Source organism: Chelmon rostratus, chromosome 1, assembly GCF_017976325.1.
Source record: "Chelmon rostratus isolate fCheRos1 chromosome 1, fCheRos1.pri, whole genome shotgun sequence".
Lineage (NCBI taxonomy): Eukaryota > Metazoa > Chordata > Actinopteri > Chaetodontiformes > Chaetodontidae > Chelmon > Chelmon rostratus.
In genome coordinates this window covers 8,504,188-8,530,080 of record NC_055658.1, presented here as the reverse complement: position 1 = coordinate 8,530,080, position 25,893 = coordinate 8,504,188, and the positions used below count along the sequence as shown (strand labels likewise).

Here is a 25,893-nt window from a genome sequence, read left to right as displayed (position 1 = left end):
GCAGTCAGCTGCAATACTTTATACAGAAACAGAATAATGATGTTCGTATTTTGCTTTATACAGTCCAGAGTTTTTGCCCAACATTAGCGTTATATGTACGAAAATGCTTTTGGTATGTGAGCACGTCATGTGGGCACAAGGTGCAAGAATGCAATATAAGGTACCCACAACAGAACTGCAACATTTGGTTGGCTATCAGATGCACCTACCCTATATAAAACACACACACAAACAAAATAATAATAATAATGAAAGAAATTATGGTACAATTTAAGAAGTAAAGACACACACAAAGTGTGACACATATGCTTGACAGGTAGTGGCTTTGACTGTTTCCATTGGTGACATAGCTCACGTACTGCACTAGCTGCGAGCAGAGGAGAGAGGGTCTTCCCTTGGCACACACACACACACACACACACACACACAGCTGCAGCTTTTGGGAACGGATCATGTTCTGGGACTGTATTTATAATGCACCGAGAGCCCGAGGGCCTATTTACAAAAAACAGTCATGTCAATCCTTATTTAAAACTCAGATTTTATCAGTGAGTACAGTTAGTCATGCATCAGCTCAGTACTCACATAGATCCTGTATCAGTTAAAAGTTAAAAAGGTGCCTCAAAGAGAGAGTTTCAAGCGCACCTAAGTTATTGAGACCAAACTGGAAAATTATCCTCATTCTGTTCTAACTCTGGGGATCAAGGCTTGTAGAACATTGTTAGAGTGCAGATCAAATTGATGTTGATTGTTATACATGTGTGTATACAGAAAAGAAGGAACCAGCCCAATGAGAGATTTATATGCAACTGTGACTGCAAAAAAGATGTGACACTGTGTAAAATGTTAATAAAAACAAAATGCAATCATTTGCAAATGAATTGTGTTTACTGACAATGGTTTTATATGTTCCCATGGAGTAACATCCGTTATACATCATGTGTTCACAAAGTGATGAACTTCCCTCCAACCTCGCCTGTGAGCGACTGAGCCTTTCCAGGATGCTCCTTTCATACCCAATCATGATACTATCACCAGCATTCTGCTTTGATTTACCCAACATCACAACTTCTTTATCATCTGGGTTGTGTGTTGTGAGCAGTTGAGATCTTAGGAAGATGAATGTTAACACTTTCCATTTGAAAATAGCATGCATTTTAATTTGTCTGCATTTAACATCCATTGCATCACATTTAGGTTTAAGTTGGTAATAAGATTAAACAATCAAGTAATTCTTCAGAGGGGTGGGTATTTCTTTGAGCACCAACATCAGATCAGACTTTAAACTCAAATCTTATAAAATCCGAATGGGCTGATTGTCCAAAGTGCATGAACTGACACTTGCAGTGGTTAAATTTACTGACACTTGAAGTCATATATACTATTTTTATTATTGAGGCAACTGGAGCCAAACTTCTCTGGCACACGCACACCAAATATCAAAACGACACAGCCTAAAGTTGTTGAGGGCTCCCATAGCTAACGTTCTGTACGACTGTACTTTCCAGCACAAGGTACAGGGCCTTCCTTTTCATGCAACCACACATTTGAAAAGTGGATTAAACATGATGTCTCTGCCAGCAGATGCACTGCAAGAACACACCACACAGACATGTATTTTGTACAACTGGATCATATTCAGGGGCTGGTGCTCTTAACAGGTGTAACACAGCTCAGTGGCTTATAAATATACTCAAAGATTTTTGTTTAAGTGCCCAACTTTTTGGCAAAGTTAACAGAAGAGAAGAATCTACAGCCATGCTAGCAGCTCTCAGCAAAGAAAATCAAACTGTCATGCTTTCACACATGTTTGGTTCCTGGTGCATTTGCCCAGTTAGTGCCGTTCGTTAGGGCTGGTGTAAAAGCTGTCAACTGAACCCTGTTGCAGACCAAACAACCAGGCCGAGACCGTTGAGAGGAGGTGGTCTTGGTTCAGTTCCATTTTGTATGAAAGCATGATCTGACCTCAATACAATCCATCGACTAGATGCACTCAGCAAGTCTGAGCAAAATGTCTCTCAGAGCCAGGCGTGCTTTGCGTAGTGGTGTGCAGATGAGCAAATTTTATAGTTGCTAGCAAATAGCTGGAGAATGAACCAACCTGGACTGGTGCGATGAAGTATGTTATATTTGGCCACTGGACCTCCTTTAGAACCTTCCTCCCATCCCAGGCATGTCTGCCCACAGAGGGAAGTAAGCGTTATCACTTGTATTTGGCTTGTGTGAAAGAAACCAGGCCAAGGGGAAAACACACAAAGTTCACTAAAATTATCAACTGACTGAGACCAGAGCAGACGAACTACAGGTATGAAAACACCCTTAGATAGAGAATTCAGAGTATTGGACTAACTAAAATTTGACCTAATGATGGGGAACCTCAAAGCCATTAAGATTCATCCTCTGGGCACCATGCGTGTCTGTGCCAGTACATCATGTCCAAAATTCTGACATGCTGGAGGCACTAGGTAAAAAGTCATTAGACCATCAAAGTCATTAGAATACGTCCTCTGAGGGAACATGAATGTGTGAACAAAACTACATGGAAATCCATCCCACAGTCTTTGAGATATTTCAGTCACTGCCATCCCTGAGGTATGCTGGCCAAAAACAAGTCCTCGGAGCCTTTCTGGCTCCAAGGCCCAATAAATGGTCATGACATGTATGATGACAAAATATCTTTTACGTGCACCTCTGAAGTACTCAAGAGTTTCCATGATGAAAAAATGTACACACGGTACTTCAAATAAAAACGAGCAACCAAATAGGATGCTGTTACTTCCACATAGACACACCGTGCCATACCCAGCTGACTGCATACCAACCCTGCTTCTGTAACACATACAGTACAAAGCTCCAGCTGTTTACTTCTTGTCCCAGTTCCATTTTAACTCATGTAACATCATCTTCATTTTGCTCTCCCGCTTTTACTCACACATCCAGAACATTGCAGTCATGATATTTGGTGGCCGCTATTCTTAGCTCCTTGGCATGACACTGAACGAACTCATCACCGCATTAACACTCCTGCAAAAAGACACACAGTAGCTGCAGAACAGCGGGTCATCTTAAAGACTCTGCTGCCAACAGAAGTACCCAGGAGCAGTGATTCAATTTAGACTGGAGAGCTAGAGATTCAAGAGTAACAGAGCATCTTGGTTGATGATGACGCATACCACATCTTCAAAGTGCAATGTCCCTGGTTTGATTCCAGCTCGGGATCTTTGCTCCCCATCATACCTCTTCTTCACCAGTATTTCCTGTCTGCCTCTATAATCCACCAATGCAGACTAAAGTGCAAGAAAAGAAAAATAAATATTTGCCAAGAATTTGAACATTTTAATTGTAATGGTCCTTGGACGTAGCAGCAGCACCCAATCATACACATATCATCCTTTAACTGTCACTTCACTTTGGTAGCGTTCACAAAGCCTTGATTTTTAACAGTGCACCGTGTGTAGAAGATTCTTCTTTTCAAAATAAATCTATAAAAGCATGTGGACATCCAAACATTCTGCCATGAAACCCTGGGCATTAGTAAGAGTTGCCCACCTTTGGTGCTGTAAGAGCATTCACTCCTCTGGGAAGGTTGCTGAAGTTGGCCTTGAGACCTTTAGTACAACTTAGTCTACTGCAAATGTCTGTCAATGAAGACATGGCTGTATGCTTCATCTGAAGCAGCTGAACTCTTTAACTGATAAATGTGCAAATAGTAGAACGCAGGGAGGTAAGGCTTCTCCTGTGGTGCCTTTCAACAGCCTCTCTCCTATCTTTAGTGTTTACTATGTGCTCTAGAGTTGGACTTTCAGCAACAGTACAGCTATTAGTAGCAGCAGTAGTAGTAGTAATACTCTTTAGGCTATCATAACTTGGGCTGCCAGCCTGAAATAAATTTGAAAAGCCTCTGGAATAATTTCTAAAGTCCACCTGCAACAGAACCTCTCAGAAAGAGTCAGAGAACAGATCTCTGGACCAATCACATGCCTTGTTCTCATTATCAAGGAGGCAACGATCAGATCCACCCAGACTGGCCTCATCAACAGTCTCACTGTCACAAGCCAGACCTCTTTGTGACGATGTGAGAGGTTGAGCCAACAGAGTTCTTTTACAGTGAATTTCATTTTCCCAAATACAACCCAGATCACTGCGGCTGTTTTCAGTCTGCTTTCTTCTCCTGAGCTTCACACTCTGACGTGTTCTAGCAGCAGGAGTGGGAGGAACAATAACTGCTTCGCCGTCCTCATAATCACACACAGTCACATCACAATCACTTGAGTCACATTTGTGGTTGATCCTTCCTGTGGAGCCTGTGTTTAGAGACCCCTTCTGGACCCTCGGGAGCTGCTGAGCCAGCAGATGGCTTTTCTGTCTGTCTGGTTTCCGGAACCTCCTTTTTGGGGTAGATCTCTGGCTGTGCCTGCTGGATGTCGTACTCCACAACAGGTTTTCTTTTGTAGACTCTCTTCCACACCTGGACATCTGATTACCACCGACACAGTTCAGTTTAAGAAGAGAAGAGAGGGTTTTGGCTGGATTTGTACTGTCCACTTCAGGCAGATTTCTGTAAAAAGCACAAGAATCTTGACTGTCAGCTTGTGAACTGAATTCACCAGATATTCTGTATGATGAGGCAGGTGACCCTGATAAAACAACTACTTTTACAATGGGAGTAGACTGAGAGGGAGGGATAAAGTCAAGATCTTGTGGAATTAAACTGTCTCTGTTAATGCATTTATGACTTTTCAGTTTCTGTTTGTCTGGTGTCGAACTTGGTACATGAACTGTTTCACTGCTCAGGTGCCATTTATCTGTCTTGGAAAGCTGTGGGCGAGCTTCTGTGGACGTCCTCACAGTTTCTGCATGCATGCTGAGCGTGTCTGTGTTCATATCGATCATGAGCGAACTACTGAAAAGGTCTGCTGAACAATTGTAGGTATTCCCTTCAAGCTGCTCTTCATCTTCGTTTTCAAAACAACTAACTTTCTCATCTTCCTGATTGCGTCCATGGGAACAAATGTTTGTGGCTTGACTCTTGTTTTCACATCCAGCAGGGATCCGGTCAGATAAATCATGTCTGTCACCTCCATTTGGTGCAGGTGTGTTAGTGAGGTCCAGTAATATGCATGAGTGACTGTCTGTAATCTGTGTGTTACAAACAGATGTTGATTCAGTTAATAACTTCTTCTCGTGTGATCTGATTTCCAGGTTGTTTCTTCTTGCTTCCTTTTGATTTTGCACATTTACACTTGGATCTGCTCCTCTAACAGTGTCAAAATGTTTGTTTCCCTCACATAAAAACTCTGTAAGACTCTCAGACAAAGGCAAATCCTCCCAAGCCAAGGAGCTTGGCAAAAATGTTTCGGCGGGCTGTCTAACAGAAAACCCCTTCACCTTGGAGCTGTTGTAGCCAGGTGGGGAGGGACTGAACCATGTGTTCAGGATGGTGGTGTTTCCAACAGCTTTCTCAATAGATGAGTGTGGGTATTGGGCAAACGACGGATGGTTGTAAGAACTGCACTCTAAAGAAAGAGGAGGTTGCGGCACTGTCTCCTCTGTGACTTTATGGTCCTCCTCGCTGCCTCTCTGTGCATGATGTGGTGTTCTGATGTTGTCTGTGTGTCTGCTGTTCTCATCTCCATTGTCCTGGGTACTGCAGCCTTCCTCCTGCTCTGCAGATGAAGTAACGAGTCCTAGTGATTGTTGCCATGGAGGAGTGGGAGAAAGGGAGCAGTCTTGGTATGGGGATCTAGGACGGAAACAAAAGTAACTGTCAAGAAATTCATCCAGTGACATCATCTGACACAGGAGGCTGCAAATCTCAGCTTTTGCTAAAATAAATCAAATGTTATAACTCGTTGGCTGAAATGCAAGGAAAAAATGAAAGGCATATGTGAAGTAAAAGACATTAAGCATGTAAAAGTAGCCTGGTTTTTACAGTATGCCGTCGATACTGTGGGGAGGATCAACAGAAGACTTAAAGACAGTTTCAAAAGAGTGATACAGAACATAAACATGGTGTCAGTATATAAGACAGAGGACAGACTCGTCTCCTGGTTTAAAATCTTTTTATACAATTTTTATACAACTTGGAAAATAAAGACCAATTTTGGTGCCTTCATTTTTTTTTTTTTTTTTTTAACATTCGATTTGTGTTTTTGTCCTCTACAAAAAAAAAATTCAAGTTAGGAGAAACTTTTTGAGGCATAGTTACAAGCTCATCAGTCAAACTTGTGAGCTTGTAAGAATTTGTGTTGTCTTCACTTTGATTTGAGTCTGTTTCATTATTTCCCATTAATGTCTAATTTGTTTCTGACTCCTGCAGAGTCTGCCCTTGATCTAAAATACTGAGAATTATCAGATTGAAAGCAATAGTTATCAGCAGCTTCTTAAAATCATTACCTTTGCAGTGACTGCAAAAGAAGACCAGAGGCACAAAGTGTTCCATTATTGAAGCTGCTGGCTGGAGAGTAGTGAGGAATCAGCAGCAGGGGGGTTGTTGCTGGGGGTTTGGAGGGTTTGTGGGGATCAGTGGAGCCCAGCTCACATTCTGCAGCTTTCTGAAGAAGGGTGTGATAATAACTGACCACCGTGCAGCCTTCCAGTCCTGCAGCTTTGGGGAGAAACATCTGACTGGCGATGAATTGGACCATGTCTTTACTGCTGGACCCATTAACAACAGAGCCTCCTAACCAAGGCCAATTTTCTGTACCGGTTACCTGAGGGACAGACAAGACCAGGGATGGTTGAGAACAAGCAGCCTAAGTACACAAAATTTAAGAAAACACAAAATTTGGACATGTTCAAGTACGTATGATTATAGTTGACAAAAACTGTGCGTGAAGTCTTAAACCTGAAAGGGTCAACTGTGAGTTTTGATGATTTCCCCAATTTAATCAGAAACCAAAGTATATTTACCTCAGTTAATACGGCACAGACACTGAGAATTCCCTAACAGCTATTACACTGTTCCTAACAAAGCACTACTGTGAGGGACAGTAACTACAATACTGTTACAACTTAGAGCTGTTATGACAATTGGCGATGACAACTGTCATTAGCAATGTGGACAAAGTACTTTATTAATCCCTCTTGGGGAAATTCAGTTTTTTCACTCTGTGAGCTGAGCATAACCCATTAAGATATCCAACACCCAATGGCAATCGTACCTTTATACCAAAGATGAAATGTCTGCCAATGAAACAGTCCTCGACAGCCTTTCGCAACAACATGGATCTGGTTGAGGCTCCAACTGGTTCATCCGAGTTCTCCACCAACCTACAAAATCACACACACAACAGAAATCCACACCGCTTTTCACTTAACTGGCAAAAATGGCACACTAAACACTGGTAAAATGAAGCTAACAAGTGTATTCCCTCTGACCAACACAGGGTTTACCATGGTGATTTATAGCAGAGATAGGCCACCTCGCTTGAAATAACCACTTCTACTGATATACCAAACTGATCAGATCATAATACAAGATGTGTCAAGATTTGGGTGGTTTACTACCTTTGATTAACCACTGGAGGAAACCCTGCTACATATTACACTGCTTCCAGACACAGGAGCAATGCGGTATGTGGAACAGGTCAGCACAGAATGATGTGATGCTTCAGATTCAGAGCAACAACAGGTGACTGAACTTGTTTATCATGTTTAAGATACCTTTAACTTGCCAGTAATTCAACAATTCTGAAATAATTTGGGTTGTGTGCGGTTGATTACACTACCAACAAGTGTCAAATTCGATCCAAACAAAAAAAAAGCATGCTCATACATCAGAGTGACAAACTGCAGAAACTCTGAGGTGCTTGAAAGAAACCTTTTTTCACGCTCACCTCTGTAAACCACTCGCATGAATGCCAAAGAATGGGTTCAAGCAGGTGCCAAATACTGTTACTCCAAATATGCATCCATCCCGGGTCACCCTCAGAGAGAGACGATATCTGTAATCAACCTGCTCCCTCAGACAGCTGTACCCACACTTGGGACATCTGCATCTGCGTTGGGTAGACGGGGAAGACAGGCGGAGGTATGTCCAGGTGTAAGTGAGTGGGAGGGAGTTATACAGGGTTAATCCATTTATCATTCTACATACTGCTAAAAATGTGATATAAGATGAACTATCTTAAATCAAGGCATTATATGCTTGTTTAGTGTCTGACAAGATCTATCTTCTCACCAGGACGTTTTTATGTCAGAGCAATTCACTTTCAAGTGTGTTTGTCCTTAATTATCTTAAAACGTCTTACTGAGGTTTTATCACTGGTTCTGACTAACTTCATGCTTCACACTGGAATTTCTATAGTCATAAAGCTGTTTTCAGTCTGGACTGTGGCTTCTTTGAGGCTTGATATACTTAATTATTTAATTAAAATCTTGGTGAGTGAAACTTTTCCTGATCTCATATTTCTCCCGTTTTGTTGCTTTACTGTTCTTGTTTTGGAGTTGAGGTTTTGCGTTTTCCGGGCAAAATTAATTTAAGCTATCAGTGATATGATTTCGATTAGAGCCCAGTCCAGCTGCAGTCTTGACATAAACAAGTCCTGGCATTGATTTCTAGTTAAGTCGGACCTTTTAGTCACTGTCGATGTAAGTTAGGCTTTGAAAACCCACCGTTTCCGCCTCAGAAATGAAACTAATCTCTTGGTTGGTCGTTTGTGTTTTTACCTCGTCGTGTCCTGTTGGTCAACATCAGTCCTGGAGAAGCAGCCTGCACAGCACGGGTAGAAGACGCAGGCGTCCTGCTGGGACAGCACGGCACAGTCCACCACAGCCCGCCGGACAGACATTTAGCCTGCCGACAGATCACTTCAGCTGCGGCTAACGCCAGCAGGCCCACCGAAACTTCTTACAATACGTACGCATGAGTGTTATAATAATAATATTCAGCAACAACAACTATTATATATAAACCAAATCTGGCTAGCTTAAACACACACACACAACAAGTACAGTTCCCATTTGTAATGCCTCCTCGGCAGTGTGAGCTCACTCTTCTTCCTCGAATGAATTTCCGGCAGACTTTACGTTACACTGTAAAGCGCAATGCTGCCCTCTACAGGATATGTTGTTTGTTCTATAGTTTTTAGAACTATAACCATGTATTAGTTTCTACCTCTCAACTGTACAATATCATTTACTTTAACCAACAATAACACTGGCTTAACTGGCTGAAGTTCATATGGATGTGGCTGAGTTGGGCAACACTGTGATCACCTCATACAGGGCTGTCCCATCCATTGACATTGGTCCCAATGGGCAGCAGAAAGCAGCTGATTCTGAGATCAATCTTCATTTCTCTCCTCACAGCATCGGAGAGTGAGCGGCAGTGTAGCAGAGCTTGTAAACAGTTGTTTTCAAACTAGGAAAAAGGACTGCTTTTGCAAAACTTCAGATGTACTTGGAGGAGATGAAAGGCCAAAGTCACTTTGGTTTGCCAACAAATCTGTAACCAAATGTCAGTCCCTCATTTTGTATGGCCAGAAGAATAATGTGTACCAGCCTGGATGAGATGAGCAATGTACTGGCATCCACCTCAGACATACCTGCCTCTCAACTGCTCCCAGCTGAAGATTAGTTTAGGCAGCATGCACTAAGACCCATGTACCAAAGTGCAGTTGTGTTTTGGAGTGCTGTGGGAATATGCTGAAGGTTGATTGCAGGAGTCATGGAACCAGTGATGTATGAAGAAGCAGCAGCGGTACAGAATCTACCACATCTCTACTGCAAGGACAAACAATGCAGGGAACAGAAGAAATGTCCTGGTTATGCAGCTGGCTTGCCATGCATTGAATACTGTGCCTGAATCCAGAATTGTGGATGAGAGCATAGTTACACCTCAGAACTTAATGTGTTGGGTCACTATATTTTATCTATATGTTATATCTATCTATATTGTGTACAATTAATTACTTAATTAATTCATTCAGATATTTTCAGTTAAATTCAGTGAAATCATTTGGACAATGCTGTGTCATGTTGGCTCATATTCTCATCATCTACCATCAATTTTAGTCAAAGGTAAAATTAAAATATATACAGTAAATACATGGGGTTTGTCTAAAATGACAAAGAATGTCTTCTGAACCTGTTAGCGTTCAATGCAATATAGTTTTTGTCTTAATCTTTGTGTCCTCTGCACACACATAGATAACCCTTTGTTTTTACATTGCCTCATTATATTTGTCTGTTTGAAGTGCTGGCTACATTAGTTACCTGTTGGGGCCTGGTGACATCAGGGTGAAGTGACTGGTCAAATAACTCACCTCTATAAAAAGATAATAGTCTTTGGCACGTATAAATGAAGTTTTTGGTGATTGGTCTACTTGCTTTAATAATAACAGACATGCTGTATATATACATATCTCTCTGTTTTTTTTATTTCCTATTTAATTTCCAATAATAATTCATGTCTTTAAGTGAATACATTTCAAAGATGGACCAAAGTATTGTTGAAATATTTACTTTATTGTATGTAATAACTATCTGTGAACATATTTGGTGACAAGAGTTATTTCAAGAGATAGATGTGATAAGGGAGATCCTGTCCCACTTAAATTTCACTCATTTTGGTTTAGTGGAGGATCCTGGTGTTAAGTCCGTCAGAATCAATGTCAGTGTCTTAAGTCATCTTACATAAAATTGAGAGTAACACAAAGTACAGTGTGTCTGAACTCAAGTGTCCGATTTGACGAGATCCTCTTCCTTGTCTCTGAGACACCACAAAGCCACGGACAGCAACATTTCTCCTTTCCACAGAATCAGCCTGTGAATAAGAGAAAGTAAAAATGTTCAACTGTTAGTCCATGAGGAATAGTTTGTAATAATTCAACTGGGAACAAAGACTGAAGCATGAGGTTTGCGAGGCCAGGACTGAGCCAATTGCCAATCACTACTGTGTTTAGTTCTAATAAATAAAATGGGTCAGTTTACGGAGAGCCATTATCACTTGATTAACTTGTTAGAATTTTTAATTTCAATTACGTAACATAAAACTCCAGGTAAAAAAAGCAAGAAGAACAGCGAAAAAATCATTGTATGATGACTCAGTGATTTTACTTAAAGTTGTTTTTGTCATGTTTCATCTCACAATACATTTCTGCTTTAGCATTTATAGCCTTGGTTTTAATTGCTGTTTTTTCTTACCAACTTGGTAGCAGAAGACTAAGCCAAAAACACGATTTGACGTATTATCCCTTTATAAGTGTGAGGGTTGCAAATAGTTGCATTTTAAACTTCACTGATAAAACTGTATTATATTTCTTGCTGTATCTAAGAGGTTAATTCACACCTCATCTACAGTATTTTGTAAACAAGTAACTTCTATGCCTGTCTCTGTGCCATGCAGGTACTTGCTGTATAACATACCAAGCTGCTGAGTACCTGTGGTCAGATTATGATCAGACATCAGCAGTCATTGAAGTCATTAGGAAGCTGTCAAGTCAGTGACAGTGACACAAGATAAGAACTATTGGGTCAGAGGATAGCTTTGTCTATTCTGTATGTTGTATAATCTGAGGTATACTTGAAGGGTTGATAGTGATTTCAATCTTGGTCCTCAAACACATGTATGACAAACTGTGTGGCCAGCATAAAGATTAAAATTTAAAACAGACAACATCTGTATGCTTTACAGCATGGTCAAATAAAACTGTTGGTTCTGTTTCCTGATTATGTTTCATAGTTTAGTCAGTAGTTTTACTCTCGAGTCTTCATTTTCTTGCTTTCCTTTGACGTAAATCCTCATATTGCCCCCTAGTGTTGTTTTAGTACACCTGCATCCTCTGGATTTCTGGGATTTATAGTAGGTTATCTTTTTATTGTATTCATTTTCTTTTTATTATTTTTAAGGCATTACGCTATATACATTGTATGAGCAATCACTGGAGCTGTATTTACATTTGGCACTGAATTTAATGATGCATTTGTTGTTTTATCAAGATACTGTTTCTGTTTTTTGTTTGTACAAAAATGCTCCTGAAAAAAAAATTCCTTAACCATGACAAATTACTGCATGTCAGTATGTTTATGAGCATGTATATTTAATAAGCTAGTTAGCCTTTATTGTGCCTGGGGGAATTATTTTTCACAGCACTGTGTCACAGGGAAAATCAACATTACACCTCACACACATCATCAATACATGAAGTGCAACACAACAATGACAAGCAAACCACATGAAAAGAAGACTCATAGTCAGCAGGTCACCATGTGGAGCGCTACTCTGGCTGCAGGTACCAGGCTTTTGCTTAAGTACACCCATCTGCACCTCAGGGACCTGAACCTGCACCCAGAGGTCAGTACAATGAAGTAGTGACTGAGTGGTGTGATGCCCTGTGCTGCTGCATTTGCAATACATGCAATGTTTTTTTTTCTTTTTTCATTAATACTGGCAAGTGATAACTATGACACATGTCAAAATGATGGCATAATGTCTTAAGTTTAAAAAAATGTTGAGAGGCCTTAACCAACTCTGGATACTGGTCCATTTGCTCCTTTTTTGTATGGAACTTGACTGTATGTGCATTATTCTGTGTGTGCTTTTCCAACAGTTTTAGGGTGACTTTTAATATCCAGTGGATGTTACTCAAAGATCCTTCAAGATCAGAACTAGATTTCCAAGAAATGTAAAACAATATAGCACTCTTGCAATGACTTTAACATAATTAGAAATGCAATAACATGTGATAATGAAATAGATGAGGTAGAACATTTGCTTTATTTAATTGGTTTTGTTCTTTCTTGTTATCTCCTAACACAGCAGACAGCATTCAGTCGTACTGTAGTTTTAAAGTAAGCTGTAGAGCTTTCATGTCCACCGAAAAATACTAAAAGTATTTAGTAGTAGTTGTCAAAGTTTCTTACATTTATTGCCCCCCCCCCCCCCCACACACACACACACTATGCCTACATGCATCTGTTTTTTTACAGACCGTGTGTGATTTTTGTAGACAGTAAACACTTTTTCCAGTAATTTGTTGTTTTCACTGTGCTTACGCTTGTGTGTTTTAGGAAGTGCTTGATCAAGAAATACAAATGTGTAGATTGATGTACTGATGTGATGTTGGATCTTGTAGTTTGTGGACTGGAGGTGAACGTTTCTGTGCCCGTAATTCAGTTGCAAATCATTCTGGGTAAATCTCACATCCACAAATCAAAGTGAACTGGCTCCAAACCCTGTTTTTATCCTTTAAATGTCAACTCAAACAGTTTGGAACCTCAATGAAACATGTGAAGAAAAAAAACGAATAAATGGATTTCAGTGGACTTCATGGACTCCTCTGGCTTGAACAAAGTTTGCACTATGTTGTTGCTGTATTTTGTATAGCTATTGTTATGTGTTTAGGCGGGATTTAATTAAGGACATGGGCACCTTTTTCTACTCCTGTTTAACAGCTTTAATCTTATCGTTTAAATGCTTCCCACAGTAGTAATATTTCTAATCTAATCTTATTCCACTCCAGACAGACGGCCGTCTGAGGTTACCCTGCGTAACGTTAATTGCGACAGTGTCGTAAAACGGCAATGTTGTGGTTGGAAATTAGACCAGTCGTCCTCTGAGCTAACCTGCCAGTCGCCCTTCAACACGGAGAGAGTACTGTGCTCGACCAAAGCAGACACCAACGCAGCGTTAAACCATGGCAGGGGCAATTGCACGGAAAGCTATTGACCACCTGAAAAGCAAAGAGTTCAGGGATTATTTGATGAGGTACGTACAGGAAGCTGCTAACTGTATTTTGTCTTAGCGCGCATGCTAAAGGTTACTGCTAACTCGCTAAGTAACGTTAGCTCATGCTTTACAGCCAGGTGACTGCACTGTCCTGACCAGTCAGCCAGCGTTTTAAAATATAATCACTATTTAAAAAATCCGCCACACTTTTTAAGCAATTTGTGCGATAACATTAGTGTCTGCAGCATTGGCGTCGTTTTTTTCTGCAACTATTCAAGGATGATTATGCTTTCTGTACGTTAGCGTTCAAGTTATTTCTCCAGTTTTTGAGACTGACTGTAAATGCTGTGAAGACTTTGGATGAAGTTAAACATTTTCTAACTAAACCACCAGCCTTTACTTGGGAGAGAGATGCTGTCAGTTGCTCTAGAAACAAAAACTGGGTTTAAAGTGGGTCGTAACTCGCGAGAGGCTCTGACAGGCTCGCGGGGAAGCGATGTATCTTAAGTAAATTTCCAGCAGTTTTGACCTAGATTGCACTTTGAAGTTGTGGCCAGTGTCGAATATGGTTTTAGACCTAAGGGCAAACTAGTTTTATTACTTTCTGACATGTTGTCAAGAGGCTGGTTAATGTTTACATCGTGCTCTGGTGGTGTGTGTAGTTGCCACAGACTTGCAGGATGCTTGAAATCTAGAGTAAAGGCTAAATTATGACACAGTGACGCAAGGAGCTATGTTTGTTTACATGTGGCACAGATAAAGATGGTATCTCAGGCTTAGTTTTTGAGGAGCCAAGCCTGTAATGTCTTGAAAATCCAGTTGAAAGTCAAGAAAATCCACTATAGATGTTGGTGAGACACACACTATGATTGGGACCATTTGTGGTGTTTCTTTGGCTTTCTGACAAAACAAGGTTATTTTTTGAGTGAAGTTTGTAGAAAATACTGTAATGAATAAGTCTGCCACCTTGTATGGTGAGTACTGTGGTAGACAGTTGACTTAAAGTGTAGTTAAATATTTTCATCCAGTTATTAAAGTGTAACCTTTATAACCTAATTTAGAACTGTGGAAGCAAAGCAAGACAAAGCAGGTGATTTTCACTCCCTATAACAGACCCATGACCTATTTTAGGTTGTGGTAACTCTTGTGTGACCTAGCTCATATCAATATGATTTATCTTTATTTATGTTCTTTTCTCTTCTATGTGGCCCTGAAAATGAAAAAAAAAAAACATCCAACAGCACGGTAAGTACTCATCCTTTCTAATCGTCATCTGTCAGTGTATCTCTTTCAATCTGTGTCTCTCCTCATTGGTTACTTCCTGCTGGTTTATCTGTCTTTCTTCCTGTTTGTCTTTGATTATTTGTGCTGTACAATATAGTGGTGCCTATTAAACTGCCACTGAGGGTGTACAGGTGTATAATTTTCAGAATTTTCACGTCTTTACTATCATGTTGTTCTCCCATGTATTTTCGACACCAGTACTATTTAAATGGGATTCACAATAAGATGAATGTTCAAGCCATATAAAGTTTATAGTCTAAATGATATTTTATCACTTTCTTTGTATCTGTACAGCATTTCTGGGGTCCTGTTGCGAACTGGGGTCTTCCTATAGCTGCCATCACAGATATGAAGAAGAGCCCTGAGATTATCAGTGGCAGGATGACCTTCGGTAAAACACACAGACACTTGTACTGATATACAGAGATGTACACATGTGGGGCCCACGTCCTTTTCTAGTTAACTTTGTTAGGGTTGGGGTTGTAATTTCTACTTTTTCTCAAAGATACTTAGAAATAGGAGTATTTAAAGTAAACTTCATGCAGCATCAGTTGGATATTTCCTTTGAGTTTTTCTGTATTACATTCTGAATGATTTTGACTTTTGCCTCAAAAGGCTCTTTGCAGGAACAAAAAAAAGGCAGAAGAGTTTATACTGAGAATGAGTTTGTACTATACTATCAGGCTTGTGCAGCCTTGGAGAAGGGGGTTAATGTCTATGTTGGAATTAGGATTTGCTTTAAGATTTCATCTGTTGACTTGAAATGATTTTCAGAATCCCTCCTATTTAGATGCCTAATGTCCATATAAATGAAAAGTTTGCACTGTTAATTACTCTATAATTTATTGTTTTGTTTGCAATAAATCTAGGTGGCATATTGACATTGCATGTTTGATCAGTAGTTAGAATTATCCAGCAGTAGGTGGTTGATAAGGAGACAGTGCAGTGATTAACTATTGCTTGTGTGTTTTCTCCCTCCTCTCAGCTCTGTCCTGCTATTCACTGCTCTTCATGAGGTTTGCCTACAAGGTGCAGCCACGCAACTGGCTACTGTTTGCTTGCCATTTGACCAATGAGACTGCGCAGCTAATCCAGGGAAGTCGTCTCATCAAGTACAAGTAAGCAATATTCTGTTCTGTGTTTTTCTGTTACTAGCTGTGTTTCCATCAGTGTATTTTTCTTTTTGATGATTTTTTTTTATGGAAACTGCAAAATTAACTAAAAAACAAACTTCGTCAATTTTCAAAAAAGTTTTTACACCTACTTGAGATTTTTTTTGCCATTTTTGAAAAAGAGTTATTGTACATAATGAGAGGTGCAAACACCTTTTCAGAGTAAGTTCTGATGTAGTGAACATTTAACTCACGTGACTGATGGGCTGTTTCTGCTCTGAGAGAGGAAGGAGCTGTTTCTGCTGTTGGCGTCTTCCCTCCCTTCCTCTCTCCATTTCGCTCCTTAATGGGCCACTATTATACCATTTGCTTTTTTATAAAGTGTGTGTGTTCAAAACAAGTATATGTCATCCTTTTATAATTTTTGCATATGATAGTGAGATTTAGGATAATCAGATCCATCTTAAAAATTGCTGAAATTATCTTTTAAATTAAGGCCATGGAATAAAACGGACATGTTTGCACTCTTTGACTATTTCTATATTATTTCAGCATTGAGAAGAAGAAGGAATCTTAGTGGCAGAGTGAAGCAGATGCAGAGCGTTCACTGCAGAGGGCAGCGTGCTGCTTCAAGAGGCACCTAAACCAGGACATTGGAACCCATTCATCTAAACATTTTATCTACTCATTGAAAATGTGGCACTTACACCATTTTCTAACCTGATGTTACCATGATGTCACTCTCATAAAGTTTTAGTCACTTTTAACTACAAGGACAGGAAATGCTGATGCTTTCCTCCAAAAATTAAGGTCAACTGTTGTGATTTGTTTTTAGATTTTTGCCATATTCAACATGACACAAAAACATAATGTGGGTGAATGTACACTCAGCTAACCAGCCTGACAGATGCCTTGCACACTGGATCCACTGGCTGTTGCACACTTTGAAACTAGGCTGAAGCAATCATTATTCACCAGTCATCTATGTTCATGTCACCAGCATTAATATTTCCATTACTTTCTTATCTGCTTAGTAATTGAAATATTAATGGTATTTCATAGAGAACTCAGTCTGACATCAGTTGGGGCAAATTTGACCACATCATGGCAGACTATCAGTGGCTTTGCATGTGGACTTTCATTCATTAACCTTTGCTTAGGCACAGAGGACACGCAGAGAGTGTTTTTTTGTTTGTTATGCCCTGGAGCAAGAAATCATGCTGTACAATGAAAACTAAGTGTGTGTGTATGGGGATCACAGTATACATTGAAGTATAAGAAATAATGATTATTCAAAGTGAGACTGTCTAGGTTATAAACCTCCATGACTTGGCAAGATAAGCTGCTTCTGTCAGTGCTGACCAAACATGTACTGTGTGTTGTTGTCATATGTCATTCAAATTAATTTATTGTCATTGTGCAAGTCACATTATTTTGTCCCTGATTAATGACTTGATCGTCTGGGTTTGTGAAATAAACTGGCTATAACCAACTTGAACACAGTTCAGCGAGTGAGGGATTTATTTGCAAGTTCTGCTTTGTTTGTCTCAAAGTCCTGTTCCATGGCCATTGTCAGGGATCAGGTAACCTTTACAATGTCAGATATCACCATGGTAATGTCGAGGAGGCCACTGTTCCATATTTACACTCATAACTTTGCTCTGCAACCTAATGTCCTTGTTAAATTAACACTAAACACATCAACAAAGTCAGGAAGTCCAAATCAAATTAACTGGAAATGAATGAGGGTTATTACATATATAGTTTTTTATGTTTTATGTATACACCCCAGCTTTTATACTTTAATGTGAAAACAATTGCTGAGAACTGGACTACTATATCAAACATTTGTTTATCTCATCATGTTCTTCATACTTAACATTAAACAAATAGGATCCAGTCAGTGGTACTCAGTATACATTTTGGTGGTGAATGGGTGTTGTACTTAATGACTTTTCCAGTAAACATTGACATTGAAAGAGAAAGTCAAACTATTTCCAGGAGGTGGCAGTAGTGCAATAAAACGGACCCAGCTGGATTTGAACCACAAAGAAGAAGACCAACATGGCGTCTCTCGGCAGTAGTGAATGGAGAGCTATCTGCGACAAATTCACCAACGCCCAAAACCTCACTGATGTAGAATCACGAAATGACCCAGAAAATGACCCGTTCCGCTCCAAATACAAGGCCAGGGAGCTGCTCAGAGAGATATACTGCTCGCTGAAGAGTTTCGAGGCCGGCGAAGGTGAAGAGGACGGGGGCGGAGAAAGCGGGGAGCAGCGGCCGACAGAGCCGCCGGTGGACGGGCAGAGGGAAGATGTGTTCGGTCAGGGCTTCAGCGGCGACTCGCCAGCCGGGCTGCGGGCCGCTAAAATCGGGGCTGTGGAGTACTATCTGGGCGTCAACCACGTCGACACGGAGGAGCTGTCAGCCGGACAGGAGCATCTGATGAACTGCATGAAGCTGCTGGAGAAATGCAGAGTGTCGTCTGAGAATGTGTCGCTGTTTATTCATGTCAGGGTAACGTTGACGTTAACTGTTACCCATAATAGTGATATGAAGCTAACTGTCGGTTAGCTTTCCTACAACTTAAGTTAGCTGTCAGTTTTCCCAGACAATTAATTAGAAGTCGTGTATAAACAGGCAATGGCTGTAGCTAGTGTTAAGCCATTAAAGCCATAACATTTCTGAATAAAAATAATGTAGAAAAACATATCATATATTGTAGTTGAGATGCTGCTATGAATCAACCACAACTAGCTAACTGACTGTGTGTTAATAAAATTGTCAGTGCCATCATCAATAACGCCATTCCCTGACGTTGAGGGAGCATTGTAGGCCCGTGGGGAAGCAGTTTGTACCACCACTCCCCTTCTACATACATTAGAGCTTACCAAATATCAAACTATTGATTATTTGTCATACATGTGATCAATAATCACTGTGAGCGAGAACCATCAGGTTGATCATGAAGCCTTGTAAACAGAGCTAATGGCTCTTGCTCATGTGTTGGCTGTTTGTGTTACTAGAACCAGCTGGGCATCCTGTGGGCAGGCCGGGATGAGACGGAGACAGCTCAGGGGTTCCTTGAAACAGCAGAATCCATCTACCAACGTTATATGAAGGAGGTAAGGTTGATTTAGGCTGGTTGCTTGAAGCTGCTGTCGCACTGATTGATGATAATAATAAGGAGGAAGGGGAGACTGCAGCAGAAGACAACCATCACTGCTACATTAGGAGTGGGGATAAAGAAACGTTGTCTTCCAGCCAGGGCACTGTCTGGTTCTCTAGCTTCATTTTTGTCTCACAACTCATCCATCATATGACAATTACGATAAAAAGGATAGGGTACACCATGGTGAGCGGTAAATTGATATTTATCCAATTGTCAGTTTGCCTCAACGTGAACAGGTGGAGTGTGACATAACCATAATTTACCTGTCCATCGGGAGCCAAATTGCATTGTGCTTTTAAAAGTCGTGCACAGTCTGTTCACACTGCATTTTTCTGCATTCTCTGAAGTTTGAGGGTGCTACATTGTACTTAAAATGTATTCCTACTCTCAAATTAAGATGAAATGTGAATACAGTGCACTAGGTCGCAAAAAGGTAGCAGTTTTCTAAGTGTTGGCTGTAAATGTGAGTCACTCGCTGTAGCTATGTTGACACCAGCATTCAAAAGACAAATTTCGAACAGACGAGTGTTAGTGTCTTGCAACCACAATGGGGCATGATTGTGGAGCCAGCACGGCTCAGATTGAAAATTACAATGGTCAAATCCTCTTCATCAGCAGAAATGATTGTTGTGTTTTCTTTTTTCTTCAGGATGGAAGTCCTCCCACTGATATGACAGAATACTTTACTACTGAGGAGAAGCTGCTGACACACCAGGAAAGGACCAAGAGGTAACATGTAAAGTCCGATTCTTGCTAAGGCGGAATGTGCAGTATCTTGATATATGGTATCAGGGTAATATTTTGGCATGGGACAATGTGCAGTATTCTTGTTGTGTATGTTCTGGTGTTTATAGATCTAGGTATGATGCTGCATGTTAATCATGCCCAAGACAAATTTCTCCTTAGGGAGATATAAAGGCTAATTTAATCCACATCCCCACACACATACTTTATGCACATTTACAGGCTTTCCTTGCTGTTCATATTAATACTATGATGCCAAAGTTTGCATGATGGTTGTCATTCATTCAACAAATCCTGGGTTTAATTTTTGTATTTTTCTTCTATGCTCTGGCTTCCCCATACACCCATTCTCTCGTTCACCCTTTCTTTGTCAGGTTTGAGTTGGCCTACACCCATACCATGTACTATCTTGCTCAAGTCTATAAAAACCTTGGTGAGTCGGATCTTGTTTCATTCAAACATGTCAAACAGTATATTAATGATTAATTTAAAAATAGATACATAAAAACTTTTGTAAAGTGTACTTCATATTTAACTTAAATTCTGTATAATGCATTAACATTAACATTTTAACAAAGAGTCTTCTGAAGTTGAATAACATCCATTGATTTTAGATTTAGATTTCTGGATGGCAATATGAATTGAATTGATATTTATTTATGTGAATGTAATGAAGCTGAGTTTTGTTATGTTAAATATTGCGTTATTTGACAATAGCAATAACAACTGCAGTGTTTTGTCTCCCAGGTGAAACTGAGCGTGCTGCCACTTACTGCCACACTACCCTACAGAGACAGTTACAGTTAAATCAGTTCAGTCCAATGGAGTGGGCTCTGAACGCTGCCACACTCTCACAGTATTACATCACTAAGGTAGGGCATAGATTGATTTAAACTGATTGAAAACAATTCATTTACAGCATCACATCTGAAAGGATGTTCATCTGTTTTGCCTTGGTTTTTACACAGTTTTCAACAGTCCTTAAATGTTTCGTTGTGGTTTTCGAGACTTGACATGGAGTCAAATATTTTGATTACATGGCAAGAATTTTGATCATAAAGCTCATATATGTTAAGATCTGCTCTAAGTGTTCACTAGCACTAATTTGTTTAAAGTATAAGTAATGACAGGTATGTTTTTTTGTGTGTGTGTGTGTGTGTGTGATTTCTAGGGCCGATACTTTGAAGGCAGACATTGCCTCTCGGCGGCTACTGTCATATCAGGTTTGGCAGGAGAGGTTCCTTCTGAGGCCGCAGCACAGGAGAGTAAGTGTCTGTCCAAATCTTTAAAATAAGAATACCGATTAGCTTATTTCCTTTGTATTCTGTAGCACTAATCACCTACAGCGAGTCAGACAGGAAAGAATTTGCTACAACTCTGCTACCAAGCCTACCTTTCTTCCTCTTTCTGGCTGTGTGCTCCTCACTTCGTTCAGATGACCTGTATCTATCATTCCTTCCCTCTCTCCTGGCATATCTCAACATCTTTTTCTCCTTCTGTCTGACCCAGGTGAGACAGAGAGCGAGCGCAGGGAACAGCTCAGACAGAAGAGAGCAGAGATTGCGAGATGTTGGATCAAATACTGCCTCAACCTCCTGCAGGATGCTAAGAAGCTGCTAGAGGTACTGTATGGTTATATATAAAATCTCTTACGCTTAAGCACAAGTCATGTGACTCAAATCCACGTCTCTTGTGGCAACCACCATGGCAGAATGAGAGAGCACAACCCACAAAAACCTAGGGAAAAAGAAGTTTGCCCCAAAAATATCACACCAAATATGATGCTTAAATATATACTTTTAATGTTTATCACTAAAACTTTCCTTTTTGTTTTTGTTATGACTAAACTGTGACAGGCATGTTTGTTCATGTAGAGTGTCTGTATAACTGTGTTTACATACCCAAGTTACTGTCAAACTCTCCACTTGCTTGTATATATCTGAGCTTAGGTCTACGTAATTGTTTTGTGTTTGTCTTAAAATGTGCTTGTATGTGTGTGAGCAGGACAACATTGGAGAACTGGACACTGATCGTCAAGAAGAGTTGAAGAGAGTGAGAAGACATGAGGAGGAGGAGGAAGAGAAGGGCAGGAAGAGTGCTCTGTTGTTTGGCTCTGAAGACACCTTCGACTCCATTGCTAGCCTAGAAGAGAAGGTATATATACTGTGTCTGATACCACCGCTGGTGCTACTAGAAATGTTTTTTGTTTTAATAATTACTGATAAAGATCTGGTTGTACTTCTACTTGTTATCAAAAATCACTATTATCTGTCAGTAGCTGCAGAAATGCTTCCCTTTATTGATAAGACATTATAACGGTATTTATTTTTATATTTTGTAATACAAGATTTTGATGTTATAGCATCACCTCATATATCTAAAGCATAACCAACTGAGGACAAATCTGACAATAAATACAGATTACTGTATCATCAGAGGGCGCGATTGTAGCAGATGAGATCAGACTATTTCTGTTTTCAGGTGCGCTGTTTGTTCCCACTGGACTTCACTGAGGCCAGAGCTGTATTTCTGGTAGGACAGAACTATGTCACACAGGTATGCACACGCGCGCGCGCACACGCACACGCACACGCACACGCACACGCACACACACACACATACACACACTGACACTGAGTTGAAGAGATTCATATCAACATTATTGTTACCATTAGATCAGATAAGTGAATATTAAAATGAATTTAAGAAGAGGAATTGCTCATAAAAAATTCTGGCTATTCAATAAGAAACAAGTTGCTTTTGAGCTTTGGCTTATATGTTCACCTCCCAGTGCAGTCTGTAGGTTGTGAAGCACGTGGAGATACTGTATGTGATATTGGGCAGGACAAATAAAGTGGACTTGACCTGACTTGACTCATCAATTAAAGCCACAGGGTTTTCTCTGGATTTCTTCTAAACAAAGGGGTAAAGGTTGGAGAACATGTCTGGTATTTATGTACTGTACACTGTTGATACATGCAGCTTTAGAGTGCCATGCGCTTAAGTGAAAAACATCACGATTTGACAGACAAATGTTGTCTGACCACAGGGATTTAAGTTTTGTACAAAGGTGGAACGAAAAGATGAAAAACAAAGATTGTGACTCATGACGTTGCATATTTTGGCACAGGAATCAACTTAAAAAAGAAAAACTCTGTAGCAGACTGAGCAATCTTTGTGTGACTGTTTCACTCCCCTGGCTCTGTTTTTCTGGATAAAACAAAAGGCCACAGAGCCTGATGGAAGGAATGAAGGAAATCAGCTTTCCAATTTGACCATTGAACAGATGGTGGGTCACATGACATGGAAGCTGTTGAACATGCTGGAGTTATTTTCTATTCAAATATTAATGTTAAGTAAATTAATTACGCATTAGCAATCAAAAAAGTTTATCAGAATTTTCACCAATATGGGAGGGGCAGCATGAAGGTATTGAAAATGACACTGGTTTTGTGTCAACTGCTCAAACAGTAATTTATTGACAGCTTGGAGGTAAGTTGCCCTCTTACTGTAAACTTTGGCTGAAATTAAGTAAGAAGATGCTGCTGGAGTGAATGTCTGTCGAATATCAAAGATAATATTTTGGGTATGGAAGGCCAACAAGAGAAATTCCAGACAAAACCATAGTTTTCAATAAAGTAAAAAAATGTGATTTGGTTGGTTGAGGAGTCCTTCTTTTTTATTATTCAGACAGGTTCAATTTGAAAAAGTGCCCCAAATGTTGAACCCACAATGTATAGTTTCTTAACATGGTGAACTGTCTCTCCATCCTTTCCCTCACTCTTGCAGGCCAAGGAGTACTTTCAGATGGACGGCTATGTGACCGACCACATAGAGATCTTGCAGGATCACAGCTCTCTGTTCCGGAACCTGGCTTTCTTTGAAGAGGATCTGGAGCGGCGCTGCAAAATGCACAAGCGACGAGTTGACATGCTGGAGCCAATCTGCAACGGTACTGCTTTAACTTTGTTCTTGAGTTGCATGGGTTTCTTTGTTTGTTCCTTTGAAGAAATGTTTGTTTCTTTTATAATTCTATAAGATAAGTGCAGTTGGAAGAGACAAACAGAATAACTTCTCAAAGTTCAACGTGACTGTCCCATGCAAGATGACAGATATTTGATTAAATCTGACTCTCACTTTCTGTCTAGACTTGAACTCCCAGTACTACCTAATGATCCGCAGACAGCTGATGTTTGAGTTGGCTGAGACCTACAATGAAATGATGGACTTGAAACTGGCGCTGGCCAACAGACAAGCAGATACACAGTCTCTAGATAACCACACCATAAAGAAATTTAACAATCTCTGCGCCGCCTCTGCCAAGTAAGTGTTTATGTATGTATGTGTGTGGATGACTCGTGTGTGCCTGTGCATCTACGTTTATTCAGTCTAAATTATTTGAAATCCTCTCCCCTCTTCTCCAGATACTTCCAGATGTTCCTCGACTCCCTGTGTTCTCCAGAGGGGAAGCTTCCGGAGCACCTGGAGGAGGAGGTGGTCAGACCAGCACTGGTGGCCCGCTTCAGAGTGGCCCGACTACACAGCCGGCTGATCTGCTCTCTACCCTCGATTCAGCTGGACAATCTCAATAAGTCTCTGGAAAACTATAAGTATGAATATATATTTTTTTGATTAACAGTGATTAGAGTTGGGCGATGTGACCTAAAATTAATACCACAAATGTTTTTTTTACAGTGATAATATTATATCACAGTATTACAAAAATGAAAGAAATACAACCTCTTTTCACTCTGTTAACAATGTATAGGAACATATCTTAAGAAAGAAAAAAAATCATTAAAAGAGCGGATATGTTTATTGGCTCCAAATAGGAATGAAAATCAGGTACAAGGCTACGTCCAAATGGAAGCAATGCCCTGCCCCATAATATAGGTTAATTAGTAAATGTAATGAGGCATCTCAACAGCATTTATTTGGCAGAAAACCTGAAGTTTATTATATAAGAACAATAGTCAGTGTATCAAGTATGTGTACATACAGCAGCAACAGACCCACATACCGATGCAGCATGCAGCAGAGGGGGCTTTTGTGTACTAAATACGCCAGCATGGCTCCTGCATGTGGGTCTACAATAGATGCTGCTAGCCACATTAGCCACAGAATGTGCTCATGCCAAATTCAACAGGCTAACCTGCAAATGGCAAAAATTCTTTAACTTTCAAACACTTAACATAGAATAAGGTATATAGAATGACAGGCAGATGTGGATGTGGATCTGTTGAAAGCAGTTAAAATGAATGGAATAAGGAGTGTGTTCTACAGTCCACATGCTCCCAGCTGCCATGTTGTTTATCTGTATAATGCATTGACCATCACTTTCATCCTGTAACTGCTGTCTAGATACGTGGTGGAGTATTGTGAGGCCCACCCCGAGGCAACAGCAGCTGTGGAGACAGAGCTGGAGCTGAGTAAGGAGATGGTCGGCCTGCTCCCTCTTAAAATCAACCGCCTCAAAGCAAGGATGGCTGCAAACAACTGAAGAACGCCACTGTTCACTGAATGACTTGGTTGCCTATTTGTGTTAAATCCTTTCAAATGAGCCTTTCAGTCTAAGTCTAAATTTACCACCTTCTAGGCAGTAGATGCTCTAACAATTAGAGAAACTGGATGGCAGATCGACTGACTTTCTGGCTTATTTGTCTTTTTGTGTGCCGTGGGCATGCTGCTTTCACAAGACCTTTTAACACATTACATGCTGTACATATGTGCTGTCCTATGTGTACTAAAAAATTGTGTGTGGTCGGTTTACTTTATTTTGGATAGCTAATCAAATATTCTCTCTTCAAAATGAATAAGAAGATGTAATCTGATTCATTCTTATTTTCTGTTATTTATTAATCGAAAATAAAGAGTTAAGTATTTCTCGATCTCAAAAAAGCATTTGA

General features: G+C 40.2%; 3 protein-coding genes across 4 annotated transcripts; 2 read left to right on the top strand and 1 right to left on the bottom strand.

Annotated features, from left to right (window-relative positions):
* Positions 1-755: 755 nt before the first annotated feature.
* On the bottom strand, positions 756-8,974 carry ddias (DNA damage-induced apoptosis suppressor). Its single transcript, XM_041935632.1, has 5 exons — positions 8,671-8,974; positions 7,839-8,000; positions 7,164-7,272; positions 6,397-6,713; positions 756-5,743 (listed from the first exon to the last, which is right to left on the bottom strand). The coding sequence occupies exons 1-5, from the start codon at positions 8,790-8,792 to the stop codon at positions 3,940-3,942; spliced, it is 2,514 nt and encodes an 837-aa protein (XP_041791566.1). The 5' UTR covers positions 8,793-8,974; the 3' UTR covers positions 756-3,939.
* Positions 8,975-13,540: 4,566 nt separating this feature from the next.
* Positions 13,541-17,570, top strand: mpc1 (mitochondrial pyruvate carrier 1). Of its 2 annotated transcripts, XM_041933879.1 has the most exons (5): positions 13,542-13,711; positions 14,914-14,917; positions 15,251-15,347; positions 15,942-16,074; positions 16,621-17,570. In XM_041933879.1, exons 1-5 carry the CDS (start codon positions 13,641-13,643, stop codon positions 16,643-16,645), a joined length of 330 nt encoding a protein of 109 aa, XP_041789813.1. In that variant the 5' UTR covers positions 13,542-13,640; the 3' UTR covers positions 16,646-17,570. The 2 variants fall into 2 exon arrangements, with proteins under 2 accessions (XP_041789820.1, XP_041789813.1); XM_041933886.1 differs by lacking the exon at positions 16,621-17,570 and having other exon boundaries at positions 13,541-13,711; positions 15,942-16,078.
* Positions 17,571-18,123: 553 nt separating this feature from the next.
* On the top strand, positions 18,124-25,893 carry LOC121606028 (kinesin family binding protein). The gene is made up of 13 exons (XM_041936190.1): positions 18,124-18,588; positions 19,098-19,196; positions 19,893-19,972; positions 20,362-20,420; positions 20,735-20,859; positions 21,159-21,252; positions 21,497-21,609; positions 21,992-22,141; positions 22,469-22,543; positions 23,777-23,939; positions 24,136-24,310; positions 24,412-24,597; positions 25,349-25,893. Exons 1-13 carry the CDS (start codon positions 18,133-18,135, stop codon positions 25,485-25,487), a joined length of 1,914 nt encoding a protein of 637 aa, XP_041792124.1. The 5' UTR covers positions 18,124-18,132; the 3' UTR covers positions 25,488-25,893.

Bases quoted from the DNA above. Each gene is read 5' to 3' on its own strand.
- ddias (XM_041935632.1), bottom strand. From the start codon at position 8,792: ATGTCTGTCCGGCGGGCTGTGGTGGACTGTGCCGTGCTGTCCCAGCAG. The intron at 8,001-8,670 runs GTAAAAACACAA...TACCCAACGCAG, and splicing joins GACCAACAGGACACGACGAG to ATGCAGATGTCCCAAGTGTG. The intron at 7,273-7,838 runs GTGAGCGTGAAA...GTGATTTTGTAG, and splicing joins CATGCGAGTGGTTTACAGAG to GTTGGTGGAGAACTCGGATG.
- mpc1 (XM_041933879.1), top strand. From the start codon at position 13,641: ATGGCAGGGGCAATTGCACGGAAAGCTATTGACCACCTGAAAAGCAAA. The intron at 15,348-15,941 runs GTAAAACACACA...CCCTCCTCTCAG, and splicing joins CAGTGGCAGGATGACCTTCG to CTCTGTCCTGCTATTCACTG. The intron at 16,075-16,620 runs GTAAGCAATATT...ATATTATTTCAG, and splicing joins AGTCGTCTCATCAAGTACAA to CATTGAGAAGAAGAAGGAAT.
- LOC121606028 (XM_041936190.1), top strand. From the start codon at position 18,133: ATGGCGTCTCTCGGCAGTAGTGAATGGAGAGCTATCTGCGACAAATTC. The intron at 18,589-19,097 runs GTAACGTTGACG...TTGTGTTACTAG, and splicing joins CGCTGTTTATTCATGTCAGG to AACCAGCTGGGCATCCTGTG. The intron at 21,610-21,991 runs GTACTGTATGGT...GTGTGTGAGCAG, and splicing joins ATGCTAAGAAGCTGCTAGAG to GACAACATTGGAGAACTGGA.